General features: G+C 39.1%; 1 protein-coding gene across 4 annotated transcripts in view; it reads left to right on the top strand.

Annotated features, from left to right (window-relative positions):
* The first annotated feature begins 7,843 nt into the window (after positions 1-7,843).
* Positions 7,844-20,683, top strand: part of trpa1b (transient receptor potential cation channel, subfamily A, member 1b) — a 44,554-nt gene continuing 31,714 nt past the window's right edge. The window contains exons 1-7 of one of the 4 annotated variants that reach the window (XM_051882781.1): positions 7,844-8,071; positions 10,534-10,652; positions 10,865-11,024; positions 17,678-17,853; positions 18,519-18,626; positions 18,702-18,810; positions 19,755-19,900. In XM_051882781.1, coding sequence (XP_051738741.1) covers positions 10,557-10,652; positions 10,865-11,024; positions 17,678-17,853; positions 18,519-18,626; positions 18,702-18,810; positions 19,755-19,900 — 795 coding nt within the window. In that variant the 5' untranslated portion in view covers positions 7,844-8,071; positions 10,534-10,556. Of the gene's footprint in view, positions 8,072-10,521; positions 10,653-10,864; positions 11,025-17,677; positions 17,854-18,518; positions 18,627-18,701; positions 18,811-19,754; positions 19,901-20,683 lie in introns of all 4 variants that reach the window. The other 3 variants (XM_051882782.1, XM_051882780.1, XM_051882779.1) reach the window with 3 other exon arrangements.

Genomic DNA, 20,683 nt, shown 5'->3' with positions numbered 1-20,683 from the left:
AACCGATGTAATGGTCTTATTTATGGATTGTGATACTGGTATATTGGAAATGGATAACATAATTAAACTTCTTATTCTATTAGGGAAATATCATATACATAAAGCAAAATATATATCGACTGTTCCAAATGGTAGACTATTTTCCACTGATTTGAAGATTTTTTTTTTTATCACTCTCTAACTTCAATACAGAACAATCGAAAAGCTGTTAAGACATCTAAGCTGTTGAAAAGGATACTTAATGAAATAGAAACATGATTGATTTGTGATATAAGATACAGAATTTTGATTTAATTGTTTTATAGATTCAAATGTATTCCCCTACTGTTGTTTCAATAAAAAAAAAAAAGAAAAAAAAAGAAAGAAAAGAAACACTCTAAATCTAAATTTCTAAATTAAAAAAACAACAACAAATAAACCAAAAGAAACCTTTGTTGTGCATGCTCTTTCGGAATACAAACATATAATGCCGAAGTATCATGTCCACAAATAGAAGTTCGATAGTACTGTGTGGGTGATTGAGTTTATTGAGACAGGTGAACAGAAGTGCTAATAAACAATATATTACTATTGTTTCAATACAGTTGATGTGCTATGCAGCCATATTGGATTCTGAAGTTGGGGTTGTTGCGCTTCCCCCAAGTTTTTCCAGTTGCATCTCTGACTTGAGTGGGCATTCCAGTTAAAAGTTCTTAGTGGGAAGTAGGAATTTCCTACTTCCGAGGACAAATTGAACACACTATAACAGTCGACTAATACTCTAATGAGAGTTAGTTGACATGTAGTTTCAAATTAATAAGAGTTAGTTGACATGTAGTTGCAAAGTTACTTATAGTTAGTAGAATGTCAAAAAGTGGACTATCGAAATTAAGTCTAAACAACGTTTCTTCTTCTATAGAACCCCGTTGAACCTTTTTTCTTAAAGGCCAATTCACACTGCGCCGACAGACGGCAACAGACACTTCGTCGGGTTTTGTCGGATCAGTGTGTTACCCCTGTCAGAGTTTGTGGGCGTCTGTCAGAGCTTGTTTTTGCCAATTGAACATGCTGAATTGGAATTAGAATGTCTGACAAGTGACGTGCTGTAATCTGGTGACTGTCCACATTGGTCTGCATCTGTCGGTGCAGTGTGAATTGGCCTTAAGAGTGCTTTCCCAACTTTTAGAACAAGATTGAACTTCATGTAAACTTTTAACCTCAGTCTGGTCTTATGAAGTAAAGGATCAGACATTGAGCCCGAAGGCAGAATTCTGGAACATCATGAACTTAAAGTAGAGAGTGTGTTATATACGGGTGCTTTAAAGTTAATGACACAAAATTATATTTTTATGAATTCTCCAAGACAAACATACATAAAACATGTGGATGCAATAAATCTGGTGGTAAATCTTACATTACCATGTAGGTCACTGCAGGTATAAAATACATCATAGCTTTTGATTTCTGTAAGTACAGCAGGTGCAGATTATTAATGTAACCACTCACCCAGGATGTCTGTGTCAATGTACTAGCCAAACTACTAGAAAAAAGCTTTCCACAGAGTGCTCTCTGCTCTCTTGGGATTCACAGTTATATAGATAGAAAGCTGATAATTCTCAGATCCTGAGTCTTTTAAACAACAGTTTCAAAGACGTTTTGGGGATGTGGAGGAGTTTGCCCATGACAATAAGTGTGAAGATCAGGTTTCATTGTTCTGTGAAAAGCATTACATGCAGTTCAATTGGCCTATTACATTATAAAGGCACTTAGTAATATGCTATGGTCAGGAAGGACAACTGGATAGATTTATTAGAACATGAGACATATTTAAAACCACAAATGGTTATGGAAAATGGTGTTTAATTGTCATTTGGAAAATATAAAACGGACTTCTAGGATAGTGAATGTGGATCTTTATAAAAGGAACATTACACCTTTTTATGGTGTCCATTGTGATTTTATTTGCTTTGTGAGTATACTAGTGTAGAGTAATTAAACTGTAAGGAAATTATTGAAATATGACCTTGGGGAAGGCAAACATTCAATCATCATGACAGGTGTTTTCACAAAACTGAACAGATATTGAATACACACCAGCTGAGCTAATAGTGTCTAGACCATAACATAAAGTAGAAAATTTGGGTGCCAAGGGTTTAGTTTTATTAAACTAACAGATTTCAATTTAAACAATACAAACAAACAAACAAAAAACTTTATTAATTATGAAGAGAATTTGCAGTCTGAAAATGTTTTTACTAGGCCATTTTTGTGCTGAAATTTTTTTAATCTGAAATTATGAACATTCAAAACTTAAAATAAAAATATAATAATAAACAATATTTTTACATTATATATATATATATTTACATTTTTGAACAAGAGTGAAATAAATATAATGAATAAATAAATAAATAAATAAAATTACACTGTGGTTATCATAACAGGACTTTGACACAATGACGATGGTAGAGTTGAATGAACAATAAACAGACAAGTTTATTAATACAAGCAGCAGGAACACAGTCCAATGCAGGTAAGCAATGATGAGCAGGGTCAATAGCTGCAATGGTGACTATGAAGATGGTAACTGGTTTTGTCTTACAGGAGATCCAGGCACACACCCACACACACACACAAGGGAGCAGACGAGATGACTTATGCTGCCTTCACGTGCTGTCAAAAATGTCCTACTTCCTACTTGTGAAGTTGTTATTACTGCTGTCTTCACGTGTAATCGGAAATGTCCTACTTGCCACTTCTGAAATGTCCTACTTGGCGCTTGTCACAGCAGCAATCGTTCTCCACTCCGCCATGTTTAAAGTTTATGGCACGACCAACTTGGGAACTTGGGTATCAAAATTATCCCAGAGCTACCCAGTGGTAAATATGACTTGAGATGGCGTTCATGTCCAATTTTCAACGAGGAAGCTTGTATTTACAATAATTCCAATAGCACATGAAGGCAGTAATGACTTGGATGACTTGAAGATGACTTGGAACAGGATAACAGCATTGCAGACAATCACTGAAGCTTACGGTAGACTATTTCCAGGTAAGAGAGTCTGTGTTCTCAGATGAGGCCCGTCAACTACTAGTGGTGTGTGTGTTTGAGTGCCTTATATTGCTGGTGATGAGTGCTGATGTGTGGCAGGTGTGCGTGATCAGATCTCTGGTGACTGTGAAGGCTGAGGGTACGTTTACACGACAACGATATGCTTAAAATGGAGAAGTTTTTCCTTTGAGTTTTCTGCGTACAGACGACACCATTGTCAAAACGATCTCCATTCATACGAATCCATGAAAATGACTAAAAACGCTGTATTCTGCAGGCAGGCCATTAGATGGTGATGAAACATTATAGACTGAACATGTAATGCACATGTGCATGACGTCATAATTTTCACAGATTCGCGTTTTTGTTGTTTACACGGAGACCATTTTCAAAAACTTGCACTTTGAAACCTGTTTTCAAAAGTTTGCATTTTCAGGCCACCAAATTGCTGTTGTCGTGTAAATGAAAATTTTTTCTGCTTTTAGTTGAAAACAGTGTCGTGTAAATGGCCCCTGAGTGAGTGAGGGACATCCTGGAGTGATTGTGACAGTGGTGGCATTATTTCACCACAATCAACAATCATGCCTCTAAAAATATTATAAACAAGAATATAGTGGATCATTTCTGAACAAGCTCTATTTTTTTATATATATATATATTTTTTTTTTTTATTTAAAGTTGTACAAATACAATATTAATTCATATTATTGCTGTCAAGTTAATTAATTGTGATTAATCACATCTAACATAAAAGTTTCTAAATATATACAGTTGTGGTCAGAATTATTGGCACCCTTGGTAAATATGATCAAAGATGACTGTAAAAATAAATCTGCATTGTTTATCCTTTTGATCTTTAATTCATAAAATTAGCAAAAATCTAACCTTTCATTGTAGGAAAAGAATTGAAAATGGGGGGAAAATCACATTATGAAATAAATGTTTTTCTCCAAAACACGTTGGCCACAATTATTGGCACCCTTTTATTCAATACTTTTTGCAACCTCCTTTTGCCAAGATAACAGCTCTGAGTCTTCGCCTATAATGCCTGATGAGTTTGGAGAACACCTGACAAGAGATCAGAGACCATTCCTTCATGCAGAATCTCTACAGATCCTTCAGATTCCCAGCTCCATGTTGGTGCGTCTTCTCTTCAGTTCACTCCACTCATTTTCTTTAGGGTTCAGGTCAGGGGACTAGGACGGCCATGGCAGAAGCTTCATTTTGTGCTCAGTGACACATTTTTGTGTTGGTTTTGATGTTTGTTTTGGATCATTGTCCTGATGGAAGATCGAACCACGGCCTATTATTGGATTTCTAGCAGAAGTGGTCAGGTTTTGATTTTTTATCTGTTGGTATTTGATAGAATCCATGATACCATGTATCTGAACAAGATGTCCAGGACCTCCTGCAGAAAAATAGGGGTACTTTTTATCCATGTGTGCACCAAACCCATCTGGTGGGTTTGCTGCCAAAAAGGTCTTTTTTTTTTTTTTGTTTCATCTGACCATAGAAGCCAGTCCCTTTTGAAGTTCCAGTCTTGTCTGACAACTGAATATGCTGGAGATTGTTTCTGGATGAGAGCAGAGGATTTTTCTTGAAACCACTTTCGGTGATTTAGGTGCTGTTTGATATTTATTTTAGGCTTTCTGAGAGTCAAGACTCAACTAATCTCTGCAATTCTCCAGCTGTGATCCTTGGAGAGTCTTTGGCCACTTAAACTTTCCTCCTCACCGCGCATTAGGACGATTTAGACACACGTCCTCTTCCAGGCAGATTTGTAACATCTTTAGTTGTTTGGAACTTCTTAATTATTGCCCTGATAGTGGAAATGGGGATTTTCAATGCTTTAGCTATTTTCTTACAGCCACTTTCTATTTTGTGAAGCTCAACAATCTTTTGCTGCACATCAGAACTATATTCTTTGGTTTTACTCATTGTGATGAATGATTAAGGGAATTTGGCCTTTGTGTTTCCTTTGTGTTTATACTCTTGTGGAACTGGAAGTCATGGCTGGATAATTTCATGCTCATGATCACCCTGGTGTGCTAAAAAAATGTAAATATGAAAGGGAATATACTTCAGAGATATTTTACTCATAAAAAATTCTAGGGGTGCCAATAATTGTGGCCAACATGTTTTGGAGAAAAACATTTATTTCATAATGTGATCCCCCCCAGATTTTTGCTAATTTTATTAATTAAAGATCAAAAGGATAAACGATGCTGATTTATTTTTACAGTCATCTTTGATCATATTTACCAAGGGTGCCAATAATTGTGACCACAACTGTATTATGGTTGTGTGTGTGTGTGTGTGTGTGTGTGTGTGTGTGTGTGTGTATATATATATATATATATACACACACACACACACACACATATACAAACTTTTATGTTTGATCAATTTGACAGCACTAATTCATATTAATTAAGTTTGTGTCTTTACAAAACATAATATACTTAATGAAATTAGCATTAGCAAGACAAAATGAGTCAGCAGTTTTATACCAAATACCACAGGATGTTATAAACATAATTTTAGATGTGGTGGAAATGACATTTGTTAATTCATTGAAAGGATTTCTCATATGATGACATTGTTAGCAGACAAATGAAAAGAAAAAAAAACAAAAAACAGCCAGTAATATTTGCATGCAAGTCACTTGCTGTTTATTATAACAATCACAATCCCTCATTTTAAATGATAAAGGACATACAAGCATTTGAATGGACTTGAAGTGGAACAGATGGATACAGGACAATCTGTTTGTCCTTCTCTGACATGGTAAAAAGATAACTATGCGTCTGTGTTTAGCTTTCTCTCTTATGTTTATAAATAATAATAAAGTAGGAACAGCTGCTCAAAACTCACTTGCCCAAACCTCATAAATATTTCTACCCACTCGAGAGTATTTCATGGACTATCACTGTAATGAAAGTTGCAGATGAGTTTTACAAACTGCCGAGAGCAAGATCCTCATGTTGATTATCTAGTATCCTACCCAGAGTTGACACTTGCGACCAACACTTGTGGTGTATTATGCAAAACATTCATGAATTTTGATTGAACTTCAGCTGTTGAAATCGTATGATGCAAGTAGTAACCAAGCACACCATGTCCACAGTGAGAATACAGTAATTCTTGATATCCCCCATGATACACGTAATCCCTAGTTAATGATGTATTTTATCAAATAATCCTTTTTGATAAACAGTATGCCCACTTTTAATTCCAGCCTTTCTTTTCCCGAATGAATATTGTATAATCCATGCAATCAAAAGCCTGGGGAGTCCAGCTGAGTCCAGCTTGATTTGATCTTGTAGCAAAGGACTGCTTTGTGATAAAATATCAAGGGGATTTACCTTAGAGACAGATTGGAGTGTGAGCTTTATCAGATCACGTGTGGACATGTTAGGAAGTTCAAGGGACAAAGGGCAGACAGTTTGAGAACAAGCCACAAAAATATGATTAATATTGAGGGTAGCTCTTTGAATGTGAGCTTGACAATGCCTGAATTCTTTTTGTAAGCATCTGATAGGGTCAAATGAAAAAAAAAAAAAAAAAAAAATTTATATTAGGCAGCAAGTGAACATTTTGTCCTCAAAATTGATGTGTTAGAAGCAGGAAAAATGGGCAAGCATAAGAATTTGAGCGAGTTTGACAAGGGCCAAATTGTGGCAGATTAGACGACTGGGTCAGAGCATCTCCAAAACTGCAGCTCTTGTTAGGTGTTAACTCAGTCCGGGGTCTGCAGTGGTCAGTATCTATCAAAAGTGGTCAAAGAAAGGAACAGTGGTGAACCGGCGACAGGGTCATAGGCGGCCAAGGCTCATTGATGCACCTGGGGAGCGAAGGCTGATAGAAAGATGTCAGAATACACAGTGCATCGCAGTTTGGGTTTTGCATATGGGGCTTCATAGCCGCAGACCAGTCAGGATGCCCATACTGACCCCTGTCCACTGCCGAAAGCGCCAACAGTGGGCACGTGAGCATCAGAACTGGACCACGGAGCAATGGAAGAAGGAGGCCTGATCTGATGAATCACGTTTTCTTTTACATCACGTGGATGACTGGGTGCGTATACGTCGCTTACCTTGGGAACACCAAGGATACACTATGGGAAGAAGGCAAGGCACGTACCACCTATCTAAGCATTGTTGCAGACCATGTACACCCTTTCATGGAAACGGTATTCCCTGGTGGCTATGGCCTCTTTCAGCAGGATAATGCGCCCTGCCACGAAGCAAAAATGGTTCGGGAATGGTTTGAGGAGCACAACAACGAGTTTGAGGTGTTGACTTGGCCTCCAAATTCCCCAATCGAGCATCTGTGGGATGTGCTGAACAAACAAGTCCGATCCATAGAGGCCCCACGTCGCAACTTACAGGACTTAAAGGATCTGCTGCTAACATCTTGGTTCCAGATACCACAGCACACCTTCAGGGGTCTAATGGAGTCCATGCCTCGATGGGTCAGGGCTGTTTTGGCAGCAAAAGGGGGACCAACACAATATTAGAAAGGTGGTCATAATGTTATGCCTGATCGGTGTATATAACAATAGAAAAATATCTGTAACCAACTAAGTGTAACATGCAAAATCTAAAAGCGATGGATTTTTTTTCTAATAAGTCATCATCTTTTAAATATTATTTGTAAAACTTTTCCTTTTAAATAATGCAAAGGTTTAACCAAAGACAAACCAAAAATCCATTTTTTAAAGATTTCAGTACTCTGAGGGAAGCCACAAGCCGTAGTTTTTCTTTTTTTCAAAAATCCTTTTTTCAGTTCTGGGAAGTAATAATACATGGGAAACCACAGGCCATTGTCTGGACATTTACTTTTACATTTACCAGCATTTGAAGTACTGAAGTCTCATGTGAAATTAGCATGGTCTTTAATGATAGCGTCAGATGACATTACCTCTGAGTGAGAGCCACTGTAACTGGATCTCCTTCAACCAACACAGTATATAACTCACTTCATACTGAGAGAGAGCAGGACCACAGCGCACAACTGCTCAACAGACACATCATCTAGGTAGGAAAAAGTTCCTTCTCTTTATGTCATTTAAACAACTATAAATAAGTAGTTTGTGATGTATGTGATATAAAATATATGACTTTATTTATTTTGACTTTATTTTTGATTTATGGTTAGTAAGTATTCCTAGATATGTTCAATTTAAGTACAATACCAGTGCATGATTTGGTACAAATCTTATGGTAAATATATTTTTAATAATAATATTTTAATTGGCTATCAACTCTAATTTCATAAATGTTATTTTTCATTGACTATTGTGAATAAAAAAAAAAAAATTCTTTCTTTATAATTTATTATTATGTTCTACTGCTGCTGGTAAGTTTCTTTGACACGTTTTTAATGATGAACTTTGATGAGTCATTGTTAGAAGAGGCATGGCTTGCATGCTTGATGAATTAAAGACTACCGGTAACACACATTATAGGTAATGGGTAAATTCTGGAGAACTACAATGTGTATTTTCTCCTGAAATTATTTGATGACAACAAAAACAAAAGAAAACAATTTACATCTCTGCACACCTGTGCGATGGGCCATATTCCAAGAGCAGACTGCTGCGTTTACAGTAGCCGGGGTCTATCTCATTTAACAGTGTTTGCTCACTGCTTGGTAACCATATTTAGTGCTTCATCTTGAATATAAAAAGACTTCCTGTATTTACTGTGTCTGTTGTAAATTACACAGATGGAAATTCATCAATTAGCGCACTTATGTGGCAGAGGATATAATGCATTTTCCTTGAAAATTAGATGTTCTATTACAAAGTTCCCAAATTGGACCATTTTCCAAGAACAGTCTCACACAAAAGATGCACACTGCACTGTCTTGATCTGAATTTAAAAGCACGTGGATGTTGTCAGCAAGTGTTTGGATCTTCAGTAATTTGACACAATAGGAGACTATGTGGACAACTGTAAACAGTAGTTGAAATGGAATAAAGCTTTTTCTGTAGTTCAATCAGACAGGCAGTTGTTTCTATTTGATATTCCTGCTTAACAGCTTCTGTACTTCCAGCACTGACTGATTATTCTCATATGGTCTTGGAAAATCATTTTAGTAAATCAATTTTATTTGAATAATTTATTTCCATTAAACTGTTTTGAAAAAACAGGGTCAATTTAAATAGCCAAAAGTCTATAGTTTACATCACATCAATGAGCCATGACTTGCAACTTACTATTCAGAAGTTGGAGGTATTCGGAGGAGGGACAGCCTTATTCTAGAGAGAATTTGATTGGACAAAATTAGTCAGTGCAGGATGAGTCATCAATAGTATCGTGCTGAAAAAAAAAAAAAAAAGAATACATTTTACATGCATAAATCTGTTAAAAATGAATTTTAGCAGTATGCTAGCATATAGATGTTCTCACATGGACTAAAAACCAAAAGATGTATGTTTTTGATGCAGTAATTGTAAAGTTGGTTGTTTTCTGGTTTAAATTTAGTGTATATGTATCTGTTTTTTCACTGTTTATGTTTTGTTTTATTGCTACTCTGATAACAAAAATAAATTATACTATCTATATACAAAATGTAAAAAGTTTAAAAGTTTAAAAATATATTTAATAATAATTAAGCAAGGATGCATTCAATTGGTCAAGAGTAAATTGGTTTAAATTAATAATATTTTCACAATATTACTGTTTTTACAATATTTTCATCAAATACATACAGCCTTGGTGAGCATAAGAGACTTTTTACAGACAAATCTTACAGATTTTACTCAGATTTTACTTTTACTTTTGAACTGTAGTGATTACCTCAGAGAGGTAATGCACATGGACTAAAAGCCAAAAAAAAAAAAAAAAAGTGTTTTCGATACAGTCATTGTATATATATATATATATATATATATATATATATATATATATATATATATATATATATGTTGTAAGTTGGTTGTTTTCGAGTTTTATTAGTTAAATTTAGTGTAAAGTATATGTTCTCATGTGTTTGTTTTATGTCAGATAAATACTCTGACATAAATACTTTGATAGCAAAAATAAATTATATTATCTATAGTTATTATATAAAAAAAGAACAAAACCAATAATTAATTTTGAATTGCACTTTCAAAAAGTAATTCCGCCCTCAATAAAGAAGCAAGTTGTTACAGTTGTCATTGTAAGTAAACAGATTCACTGAAGTGGAAGCTTAATTTTTTTTTTTTTATGGCCTGAACACCTCAGGCAATGTTTTTCTTAGATGTGCACTAATATCTGTGAGAGGCTCTTTTATTGCTACAATGCTTTTCTCATGCCACTCTCTGAGAATTTACATGGTAGACTGACATCGCTATCACTTTCACCTTGTGGTGAGGTTATTGTGTGCAAGTCCAGTCACCTGCTCTCAGTTCAACCTTGGGCATCAGCGCACAAAAGCAGCCACTAAAAGAAAACACAATCAATGCCATTCTGAGGTTGTTATTAATATCACTGATTCAGTTGTCTTTACAGAATATCCTCACTAAGCTCACCAAATGCAGGTTGGAAAGGAGTTTGTGAGGCAAAACAGCTTCTACAAGTGTGTGATAAATGCAGAGGAAACAGACCTGGATTCTGCGGATGTATTTGAGGTGCGTGTTGTTTCAACTGCATATATAATTTAGAGAGCTGAGGGCGGAGGGGAGCACAAATATTTACAGAAGATGATGCCATCAGCATGTGTGTATATGTTTAGTTCTCTATCCAGTACAGTAGCGGCCAGAAAAAATACCAGGTTACTGAAATTGACTTATGTTGTGCTTCACCTTTCCTTGACAATATGCTTTTATAATCTGTTCCTCAGTTGGCTTTCAAAGGGAAGGCTTCTGCCATTGACCACCTGATCCAGAAAAGTCCGGAACTAAGCTTCAGGGATGAGAATGGAGCTAGCCCACTGCACTACGCCTCAGCCGGAGGAAACGTGGATATAATTCGGCTTATTGTTTCTACTGTGGGTCCTGAGGGTAAGACTTACTCCTCGACACAGTTTTAAAGTCGCGATGTAATGGAAGTAGTGACAGATCTTTACTTCTGTATTGTGATGCACAAAAAAATGTAGAATGTTAACTTGGTTCTGTCCAACAGTTGTTGATTGGATGGAGGCAGATGTGAATGTGAGCATGCAGTAGATTGTAAGATAGAGGCAGAGTTTAACTGAAATAAATTATTGGAGATCGATATTGTCACCAGAGAGAAGTATGCTGTTCCCTATCGATACGGTTCACTCATATTGCGTCGTAATTGACTCTATGGGAAAACTTCTTTTTCTCTGAAATACTGAAGCCTGATTGAATCACACAGTGAAACTGCACAAACCTATGGCATTGCAGCCCGCAGAAATGGGCGGGGCTACCCGTCTATATAAGCGAGCAAATCTCACTGACTCTGCAGACAACACAAAAGCCTCTCTACTCGCTGTTGAAGCAAGCCTCTGCAGCGGACCCACGGCGCCTCACAACTGACTCAGCGCTCACCCCAGTGGCTATTCGGCGAAAGCACAGAAAGAGCATTTTCTGTCTAAAAGAGCAGCGATGTTTGATGCCAAATGTTTCCTGACTGCAGTTCGGACTGAGCTGAGTGCATCAATTGCCTGGGACGCACCCACGCCATGGCTGCACTCGCTGAGACCATCTGCTCGCTGCTCAACCAGCTGCTCACAAGAACGGCGCTGACAGCCCTGCAGCTGAGAACAGCGCTGACAACTCAGCAGCTGAGTATGACGCTACTCCCCTGCTACTATTAGGTGAGACTAATAGAGCATATTTCTCTGTAAAAGAGCATCTTTTAAAACGCCATGCCTCTAAGCGTGTCGCTTGCCGGGGCTGTGTCCATGGCAAGACGCGTTTATCAAAGACGGACGCTCTCACTGCAAGTTTTGCCTTGCTGCACTCACAGACTGTTTTCTTTAAGGCCACCTCTGCACTACATACACTAAATACCGCCAAAGCCATTGGCCGCACTATGGCCAGCCTAGTTGTGCTGGAGCGCCACTTATAGCTCAATCTTACTGAGATTAAGGAGAAGCAGTCCTGATGCCTCAGGGCAGAGGAGGAAAGGGTTAAGTCCCACCGAGGCCAGAACACCCTCAAGGCGTGCCCGTGTCCAGTCCCCTCTTCAGCTCAGGGCACTGGGGACGATGTGTTTAATACTGGTTCTGGGCCTGCCCTATCAGTCTGTGCACCCAAACCCCTTCTCGCTGTTATAGTGAACCTAACAAGTATTTACATTTCAGTGCTATGGGCATCAGTCCCCTGTCTCAGCACAGCGGCCTGTCAACCGAAACGCTTGGGCCCCTTGCCACCCGGGCTCAGGCTTGGAAAGCCATCCCTGAAGTGTCCAGATGGGTTCTGAACACAATCAAATGAGGTTACTCACTTCAGTTTGCTCACAGACATATCCGTGGCACATGTCCTCCATTCCGACGTGATGAATTTGCTGGCAAAAGAAGCTGTAGAGACAGTTCCACCAGCCTACAGTGAGACAGGCTTTTACAGCCATTACTTCCTCCTTCCAAAGAAGGATGGTGGCCTCAGGCCCATCCTCGATCTCAGGCAACTGAACCATGCTTTAATGAAATGGCCGTTTAAGATTGAAACAAATCCTCTCGCAGGTTTGCCCAGGGGATTGGTTCTTCTCAGTGGATCTGAAAGATGCCTGCTTTCATATCCAGATAGCCCCCCCATCACAGACCATTTTTGAGATTTGCGTTCGAGGGGGTGGCTTACCAGTATACCGTCCTTCCATTCGGACTGTCCCTGTCCCGTGCACTTTTTACAAAGTGCATGGATGCGGCCCTCTCCCCTCTGAAACAAAAGAGAGCATGCATCCTGAATTACCTCAACGACTGGCTCATATTGGCCCAGTCGGAGGCTGAGCTGAACATTCATAGGTCCTTGCTCCTCAACCATTTGGAATGCCTGGACTCAAGATCAACCTAGCCAAGAGCTCACTGTCTTCCAGCCAACGAATGTCCTTCCTGGAAGCAGTTCTCGATTTGACCCAAATGCGGGCCTGGCTCACAACAGAGCGCGCTCCGACAATTCAGCAGCTTGTGCCACCATTCAGAGTCTGGGTTTCACTTCCACTCAGAGCCTTTCAGAGGATGCGGGGCCTAATGGCGGCCACATCATCAGTAGTTCCGCTGGGCCTGCTACACATGTGGCCCATGCAGTATTGGCTGAAACCCAGTGTTCCAGCCCATGCTTGGAGCCTCGGACACCTACATATCAAGGTGGACCATTGCTGTGTCATGGCCCTGGCCCCTTGGATGGACCCTCACCTGTAACAGGCCGGCACAGACCTAGGGTTGGTCTTCAGAAGGAAGGCGGTCTCAACAGATGCTTGGACAACATGGGTTGGGGAGCTCTGTGTTAGGGCAGGCTGACATCCAACATAAACCACCAAGGTGGGCTCAGATCGAGGCCTCTGTACAAACTGGTGAGACGCCTCCTCTTATGGGCACAGCGCAACTTACGCTTGCTGAGAGCGGCACACGTGCTGGGCAAATTGAACCAAGGAGCAGACATGCTGTCCCGGGGCAATGTGTCCTTAGGGGAATGGACGCTCCATCCCCAGATGGTTCACACAATCTGGAGTATCTTCGGGAGGGCAGAGGTTGACCTCTTTGCCTTAGAAGACAACTTTCACTGCCCAATATTCTTCTTGAAGGACAGGATCTCGCTGGCCTGCGAGTGGCCCAGCCTTCCCCTGTATGCCTTTCTCCCAGTCGTCCTAGTCCTTCTTGTGGCCCCTCTCTGGCAGAACCAGTCATGGCTCCCCGAGTTGATGCAGCTGCTGGCAGAAGCCCCCTGGACAATTACCCTGAGAAAGGACCTCCTTTTCCAGGTGAAGGGGACAATTTGGCACCACCAACCTGAGTTGTGGGCCCTCCATGTCTGGCCCATCGACAGGAGCCTATCTCTGAGGCTAGAGCCCTGTCTACTAGACTCCTCTATGCCCTTAAGTGGCCTGTCTTCTCCTAATGGTGCGCAGTCCAGAATGAAGACCCAGCGTCCTGTAACGTTTCACTGGTGCTGTCTTTCCTGCAGGAGGTGCTGGACATGGGCCGCACCCCTTCCAGGCTCAAAGTTTACATGGCGGCCATAGCTGCGAACCACGCTCTTGTGGCTGGCCAGTCTATAGGCGGGAACGACTTAATGATTCGTTTCTTGAAAGGGGCCAGACGGCTGAACCCACCTCGCCCCCTTACTATTCCAACAAGGGATCCGTCTATGGTCCTTCAAGCCACTTCAGTCGGCTGAGTTTCGCTGAAGACTGCCCTTCTGCTAGCCCTATCATCAGTCAAGCAAGTGGGTGACCTGCAAGCATTCTCTGTGAGTGCGTCTTGCCTTGAGTTTGGGCCAAACGACTGTAAAGTTGTCCTCAAACCAAGACATGGTTATGTACCTAAGGTGCTCTCCACTCCATCGCTATCTTAGCCTTGCTGCCTTCAGGGCCCTTATCTTTAAGTGCCTTAGGCCAGGGCCATAGAATGATTGTCGTTCTGCGATTGTAGCACAGCGTTATTGGATTGCGTTCCAATAGCGTCAATTATGATGCAATACGAGTGAACCTTATTGATAGGGAATGTACTTGGTTACTAACGTAACCTTGGTTCCCTGAGATAACGGGAGCGAGTATCGTGTAGCTGGCCGTGTTACCACGCTGCACGACTTGGCACTTGCTTTCAGTCAAAAGATTCTGAAGCCTATGGCGAAATTTGCCTGCTTATATAGATTCGGCGGGCTGCAGTGCCATAGGTTCATGCAGTTTCACTGCGTGATTCAATCAGGCTTCAGTATTTCAGAGATAAAGGAATTTTCCCATAGCGCCAATTACGACACAGTACTTGTTCCCGCTATCTCAGGGAACCGAGGTTAAGTTAGCAACAGAGTAGGTTTCAAAATAAAAAAATTAAAAAATGCATAAATGAATTGTTTACAATAAAGTGCTGCAAGGTGTGATGTATTTTTGTTGGCTAAAACCCGGAAACAATTTAGCTACTTCCTGTTTAATCGTCCTGAAGGCAATGAATTTTTACTTCTGCCGATTGTATTTAGGCTTCAAAATTCATAAAAGTTGTGTTAATTTGTAAAGATTATCATGATGAACAAAACATGTAAGAATCATAAACTTTTATTGGTCACAGAGCTTATTTTCATGGGAATGGGAATATAAGTCAATAGGAAAATCCTATTGGTATTTTGTTTAGGGAGCCAGGGTGATGCTAACCTCCGGGTTGGCCTGCAAAAATATGTCAGCACTCTATAAGATCAATAAGATGCATTCAGAAATGCCAAGCACTCTCCTCATCTGCTATTGGTCAGACAAACAGATAATCCGAGCAAACAGTAAAATCTGTGACATTTTCATAAATTAAATTTAACAACCAAGAAATATAACTAACATTTTGTAGGAGGTCATAAGTAGGGTGACCAGATTTCTCATGGTGGAATACAGGACGGGATGGACAGGCCCCTTTGCACTACACATTTAAGCAGCATCCACTAGGGGTGTGCAGGGCAATATGACCAAAAACTTATTTCATGATATTAGAAATTTTATTTCATGATAATGATATATACTTATTTTATTTTGTTATATATAAAAAAGAAGAAAGCAAATTACAAACAATAGGACAAATACAATAGAGATAATGTTTTTCAGGTACAGTAGGTTTATTTAACATGTATATATTTATTTAACATCTTTTGTTGTTTAACATTAATGACACAGACAGGTATTTTAGGCTACTGTCACTTTAAGCCCGAATCCTTTTATCTAATAATGACACATATCCGGTTTTCACCGAGCTGTTTGTACATTCACAAACCATAACCGAGTGTATTTACGTAAGATACTCCACATGATGAGAGAACTGAATTCGGGATTGCGCACTGTCTGAGAGAGCGCTTCTGGTGTGTCATTCAGCACAATACTGCATTGTGTTGCTCTTTTCACAACTTACTGCGCACAATAATTTGATAAGCTCGAAGATTCTTGTTAAATGTACACACACACTTCTTTGACATCTTCATGTCTGACTTCACTTGATTTCCTAAGCGATATATCTCGCCTTCACTAATGGTTAATCGATAACAAATTGTGATTGGATGGTAATTTTGTCCTCCAATATATACTATGACAAGATTGGCTACCGTGATTTGGCTGTTCTTGCGTGACAGAAGACTACTACTAGCTTTTATGGTCACTTAGCAAAGACAATTTAGGAAAGAAGAAATACTTGAAAAAACATGATTTTTTCCACAATAAGTCGGGACACTAAAAATGGAGCTTAAATACGGGACTGTCCCGGAAAAACGGGATGTCTGGTCACCCTAGTCATAAGACTACTTTTAGATCAATCTACAGCAAAAAGGAAGGAAACAACTTCAAAGTTTAAGATTCAGTTTTAGGAATTAAGAAATTGGATCCGACTCTGGAGGCAGCAAATATGTCATCTTCATAATCTGCATAAAATGACATTTTAACCATCATAACAGACAACATATTTTGAGAAATTACATTTGAGTCAGTCTATGCTATGCACTAATTTCATTGTAAATATAGAGATTTGTTTTGAAGGCCTTGTCCTTAGGCCTTGTTTATTCACCCTAGTCTTTTGCTATTCAGATCACATCAGGTCAATGTGTCATTATGTTCTAATGATTATAAAACTATCACATAATCTCCCCAGGGATCAAACACTTACGTCACTGGACGGCTTATTGTGAACACAGTACTTCAATAAATCATTGACAAAACAGAGCCACTGGTTCACTCACTACAATGGAAAAAGACCAAATGATATTTAGAGTGCACATTTCTCTTCCTAATTACATCTATTACAGTGCAATATCCTGTTGAAATAAACAACTTTAACCAGCCCAAGGTGGTTAGCTGATCTCCTAGCCTGTCTAAGATGTCTGGTCTGGTCTGGTTTTGGGGGGGGGGTTAAACACTTATTAGCTCACCAGCATGGGAGATCAGCTGACCAACCAGCTAAATACTCATTATCTTTTTCTCAAACCAGACCTAAACTCCCCAACAGCCAATTCTAAAAATTTCATTGGTCATTTCCACCACAGTGCTGATTGCCAACACAATGCTGAAACAGTTGGGCAGTTGTGGTAAGAGAGTCGGACTTGTAACCTGAAGGTTGTGGGTTCAAGTCTCAGTACTGACAATATTTTTTATATATAGACCATTTAGAAGGTAGAAAATATGTACAATATAATATTGTTTCAATGTTAGTCTTGACAAGTCCAGATATCTGAGATGTGCACAATAAAAGCGTCATGTAGTTACTGTCCTATTTGAACTTGAAATCAAAACTCATGGAAATTTTTTATGCATAAGTTCACAATTTATTGCCTTTATAACATTACCATTGCGTGGTAATTTTAAATATATTTTAAAAAAATTCCTTTATCTTTGTGCTTTTTGCACAATCAGTAATTAAACATTTTTTGTTATTCTGTAGAATTCTCATGCCTTTTCAAATAAGGTATTTATTTCATCGCTAGGACACACTGCTTACCTTTGAAATCGTACTGAATTTCCTACTGTCCTGAAGGTCGCAACCATTGCATATATTCAGTGTTTTTCTGCTTTTTAGAGCTGAATGTACAGGATGAGCAGGGCAGAACTCCTCTGCACTGGGCTGTGGAGCAGGATCAACAGCAGAGCTGCGAATTACTGCTGGAGCTGGGTGCTGACCCCAACATCCTCAACAGTGCTATGATGGGCCTTCTGCATCTGGCTGTCACAAAAAGATACAATCATCTTGTAGAGGTCAGTCACATATGCTGCTGGTAATCTGTTGGGGTTACTGTCGGGGCAAAGAGCAGAGGTAGATATGCATTCTCTTGAATATCTTGTTATGATGTGCATCAGACTGTATCAAATATACACTGTTGGTCAAACGTTTTGACTACTTAAGATTTTTTATGTCTTTGAAAGAATTTGAAATAACACTTTATTTTAAGGTCTTTTAACTAGTTGCTTATTAGTATGCATATTACTAGAATATTGACTATTTATTAGTACTTATTAAGCACATATTAATGCCTTATTCTGCATGACCTTATTCTACATTCTTAATCCTACCCAATACCTAAACTTAACAACTAACTTACTAACTATTAATAAACAGTAAATTAGGAGTTTATAAAGGGAAAAGGCATAGCTAATAGTTTATATGTGTTCCCTATACTAAAGTGTTACCGAATTCCCTCAAGGCTGCATTTATTTGATAAAAAAAATACAGTAAAAACAGTAATATTCTGAAATATTAGAATTTTAAAGAACTATTTGGTAACACTGTGTACACTGTACTAAACTTAAGGGAGTCCTCCATATAGAATCTGCTTCCTGTTGGGCTGAAATGCTGGAGGAATTATACTGATTGAGTGCCTTGCAGATAATGATGATCATTTTGCATTTTGTGTCTGGCACAGGTCCTTCTGTCCTGTGACAGAACAGATGTCAATCTGAAGGGTGATGTAGGAAACACCCCTGCAATGCTGGCCTGCAGCAATAATAATTGCCAAGCTCTCCATTCTCTTGTGAGTACAAAGGGCAATAAAAATCCAGAAACTTACATATTGTGTAATAAAAGTGATTATTTTCTTTCCTTATAGTTCAAACATGGTGCCAAGATGTGCGTTCAGAATAAACTGGGACACTATGCCATCCATACAGTTGCTTTTGCAGGTGCCAAAGAGGCCATGGAGCTGGTTTTGAAAATTGGTAAGCAAGTTTAATATTTTTGTTACACCAATTCACCATGACGAATCCACTTCCAACCCACTCACCATGCTGTTTAGACAGGCACTGTGATTCTGCACAATGCACGGGTGGTCTTCTGTTCCGGAATGATGAGTTCAAGACATAAATATTTGTGGGTTTTTCAGACAGCTCCCTTTGGCTTAGAGACAAATGACACAGTTTTCATTTACATTACAGTCCAATATTTTCAGATTCTGAAATGCAAAACAGTTAAAACAAGAAGGGTCAACAGGTGAAACATTACTGGCAACCCTGCAGCGCTATGGGATTTATTTGCAAGCATGTCACATGGTAACCAAACAAAGTGGTGATGCTTTCATTGTGTCCGAGGTTTGTGACATTAAATAGATAGTTCATGCAAAAATGAGAATTCAGTCATTCTTTACTCACCCTCATGTCATTCCAAACCTGTGTTACTTTTTGTTTTCCTATAAATATGAATGTAGATTAATTAATTAATCATGATGACCAAATGCATCAAAAAACATGCCAGAAGGGGACTGGCGCTTCAAATAAGATGCAAAAGCACCATAAAAAGGGGCCTGTATGCCTTATGCACTATATTCCAAGTTTTAGCTATTGTATGACTCCATAAGTCTTGAAATATAGAGCATGAGTTGTTATAAAACACTTTTATAATAACATTATGGTGCTTTGTCATTTTGGAGCTCCAGACCCCATTCACATCATAATATTGAAAAGAATGGCCAGGATATTCTTTAGAAATTAACCTTTTGTGTTCTACGGGAGAAAGTAGAGGTTTGGAAAGACATGAGGGTCAGCCAATGATGAGAGAATTGTATTTTTTGAAAATGCCTCTGCATCTTCTTTCATCTGTATGAACTGTCAAGTATGAAAAAATGAATCTGAACTTTTCATCTCCTCTCTTTCTCATCCTCATGAAGGAGAAGAGCTGGGTATTTCCACTTCAGTGCACATTAATTATTTGGATAAAACCAAAAGCACCCCCCTCCATCTAGCTGTACGTGGGGGCAACATTGAGGTGATCAAACTTTGCATCATTAAAGGAGCCAGAGTGGATCAGCAACAGGTAACTGCTGTTTCAAGAAATATAAAATGTCTCAGTAAGAACTGTAACCCTGCTTCTCTGAGAAGGGAACGAGAATGTTGACGATATGGGTACTTTTCTGTGTAACCTGTGTCTGAAGCACGTGTGAAATCACTTCAATCTTATGTAGTCTCATGACAGATGACTGACGGAGCTAAAAAGGACATCCAGAACAAACATTGTCAGCTTCTATTGACTGAAGTAAGATGCTCTCAGGCACGTAAAGTATGCCAAAGTGACGCAGCATCCCATTCTCTTCTCAGGGTCGCAAACAGCGCTATGTCAGAATGTTGAATCTATGGGAATATTCATACCCACTTTAGCTATACTGAAAAAAAATGCCTGCTCAAAAGTTGTGAGTCATACCGAGCACAAAGCTTAAGTAGCAAGCACTTGAAAACCTGATGTAGATTCCATGTCCAGACTATAGAATCTAATGAATGTGTGCAGAGAGAAATAGTCTTCCTTGAGAATCTCTTGGTCCACCATCTGTCGTAAAGTACCACTTAAGAAAAAGGGACACTAAAGTGTGTCTCCCCAATGAACCACCATCAAAAGGTGCTTGGTAAGCAGCAATGGCCACCATTGCATTATAAACCTTCAATATGGAGGGGGTTAACCCAAAAGAAAAGCAATCCTGAAGGAACTCCAGCACTGAACCAACCAGGCAGTTGACTGGGTCCAATACATAAAGTGAAGAGTTTCCACTTTAAGGCATACAGTTTCCTCATGGAGGGAGCTCTAGAATTAAGAGTGGACTCAGCA

Source organism: Ctenopharyngodon idella, chromosome 23, assembly GCF_019924925.1.
Source record: "Ctenopharyngodon idella isolate HZGC_01 chromosome 23, HZGC01, whole genome shotgun sequence".
NCBI classification, from domain to species: Eukaryota; Metazoa; Chordata; class Actinopteri; order Cypriniformes; family Xenocyprididae; genus Ctenopharyngodon; species Ctenopharyngodon idella.
This window is presented reverse-complemented; position numbering and strand designations above follow the sequence as displayed.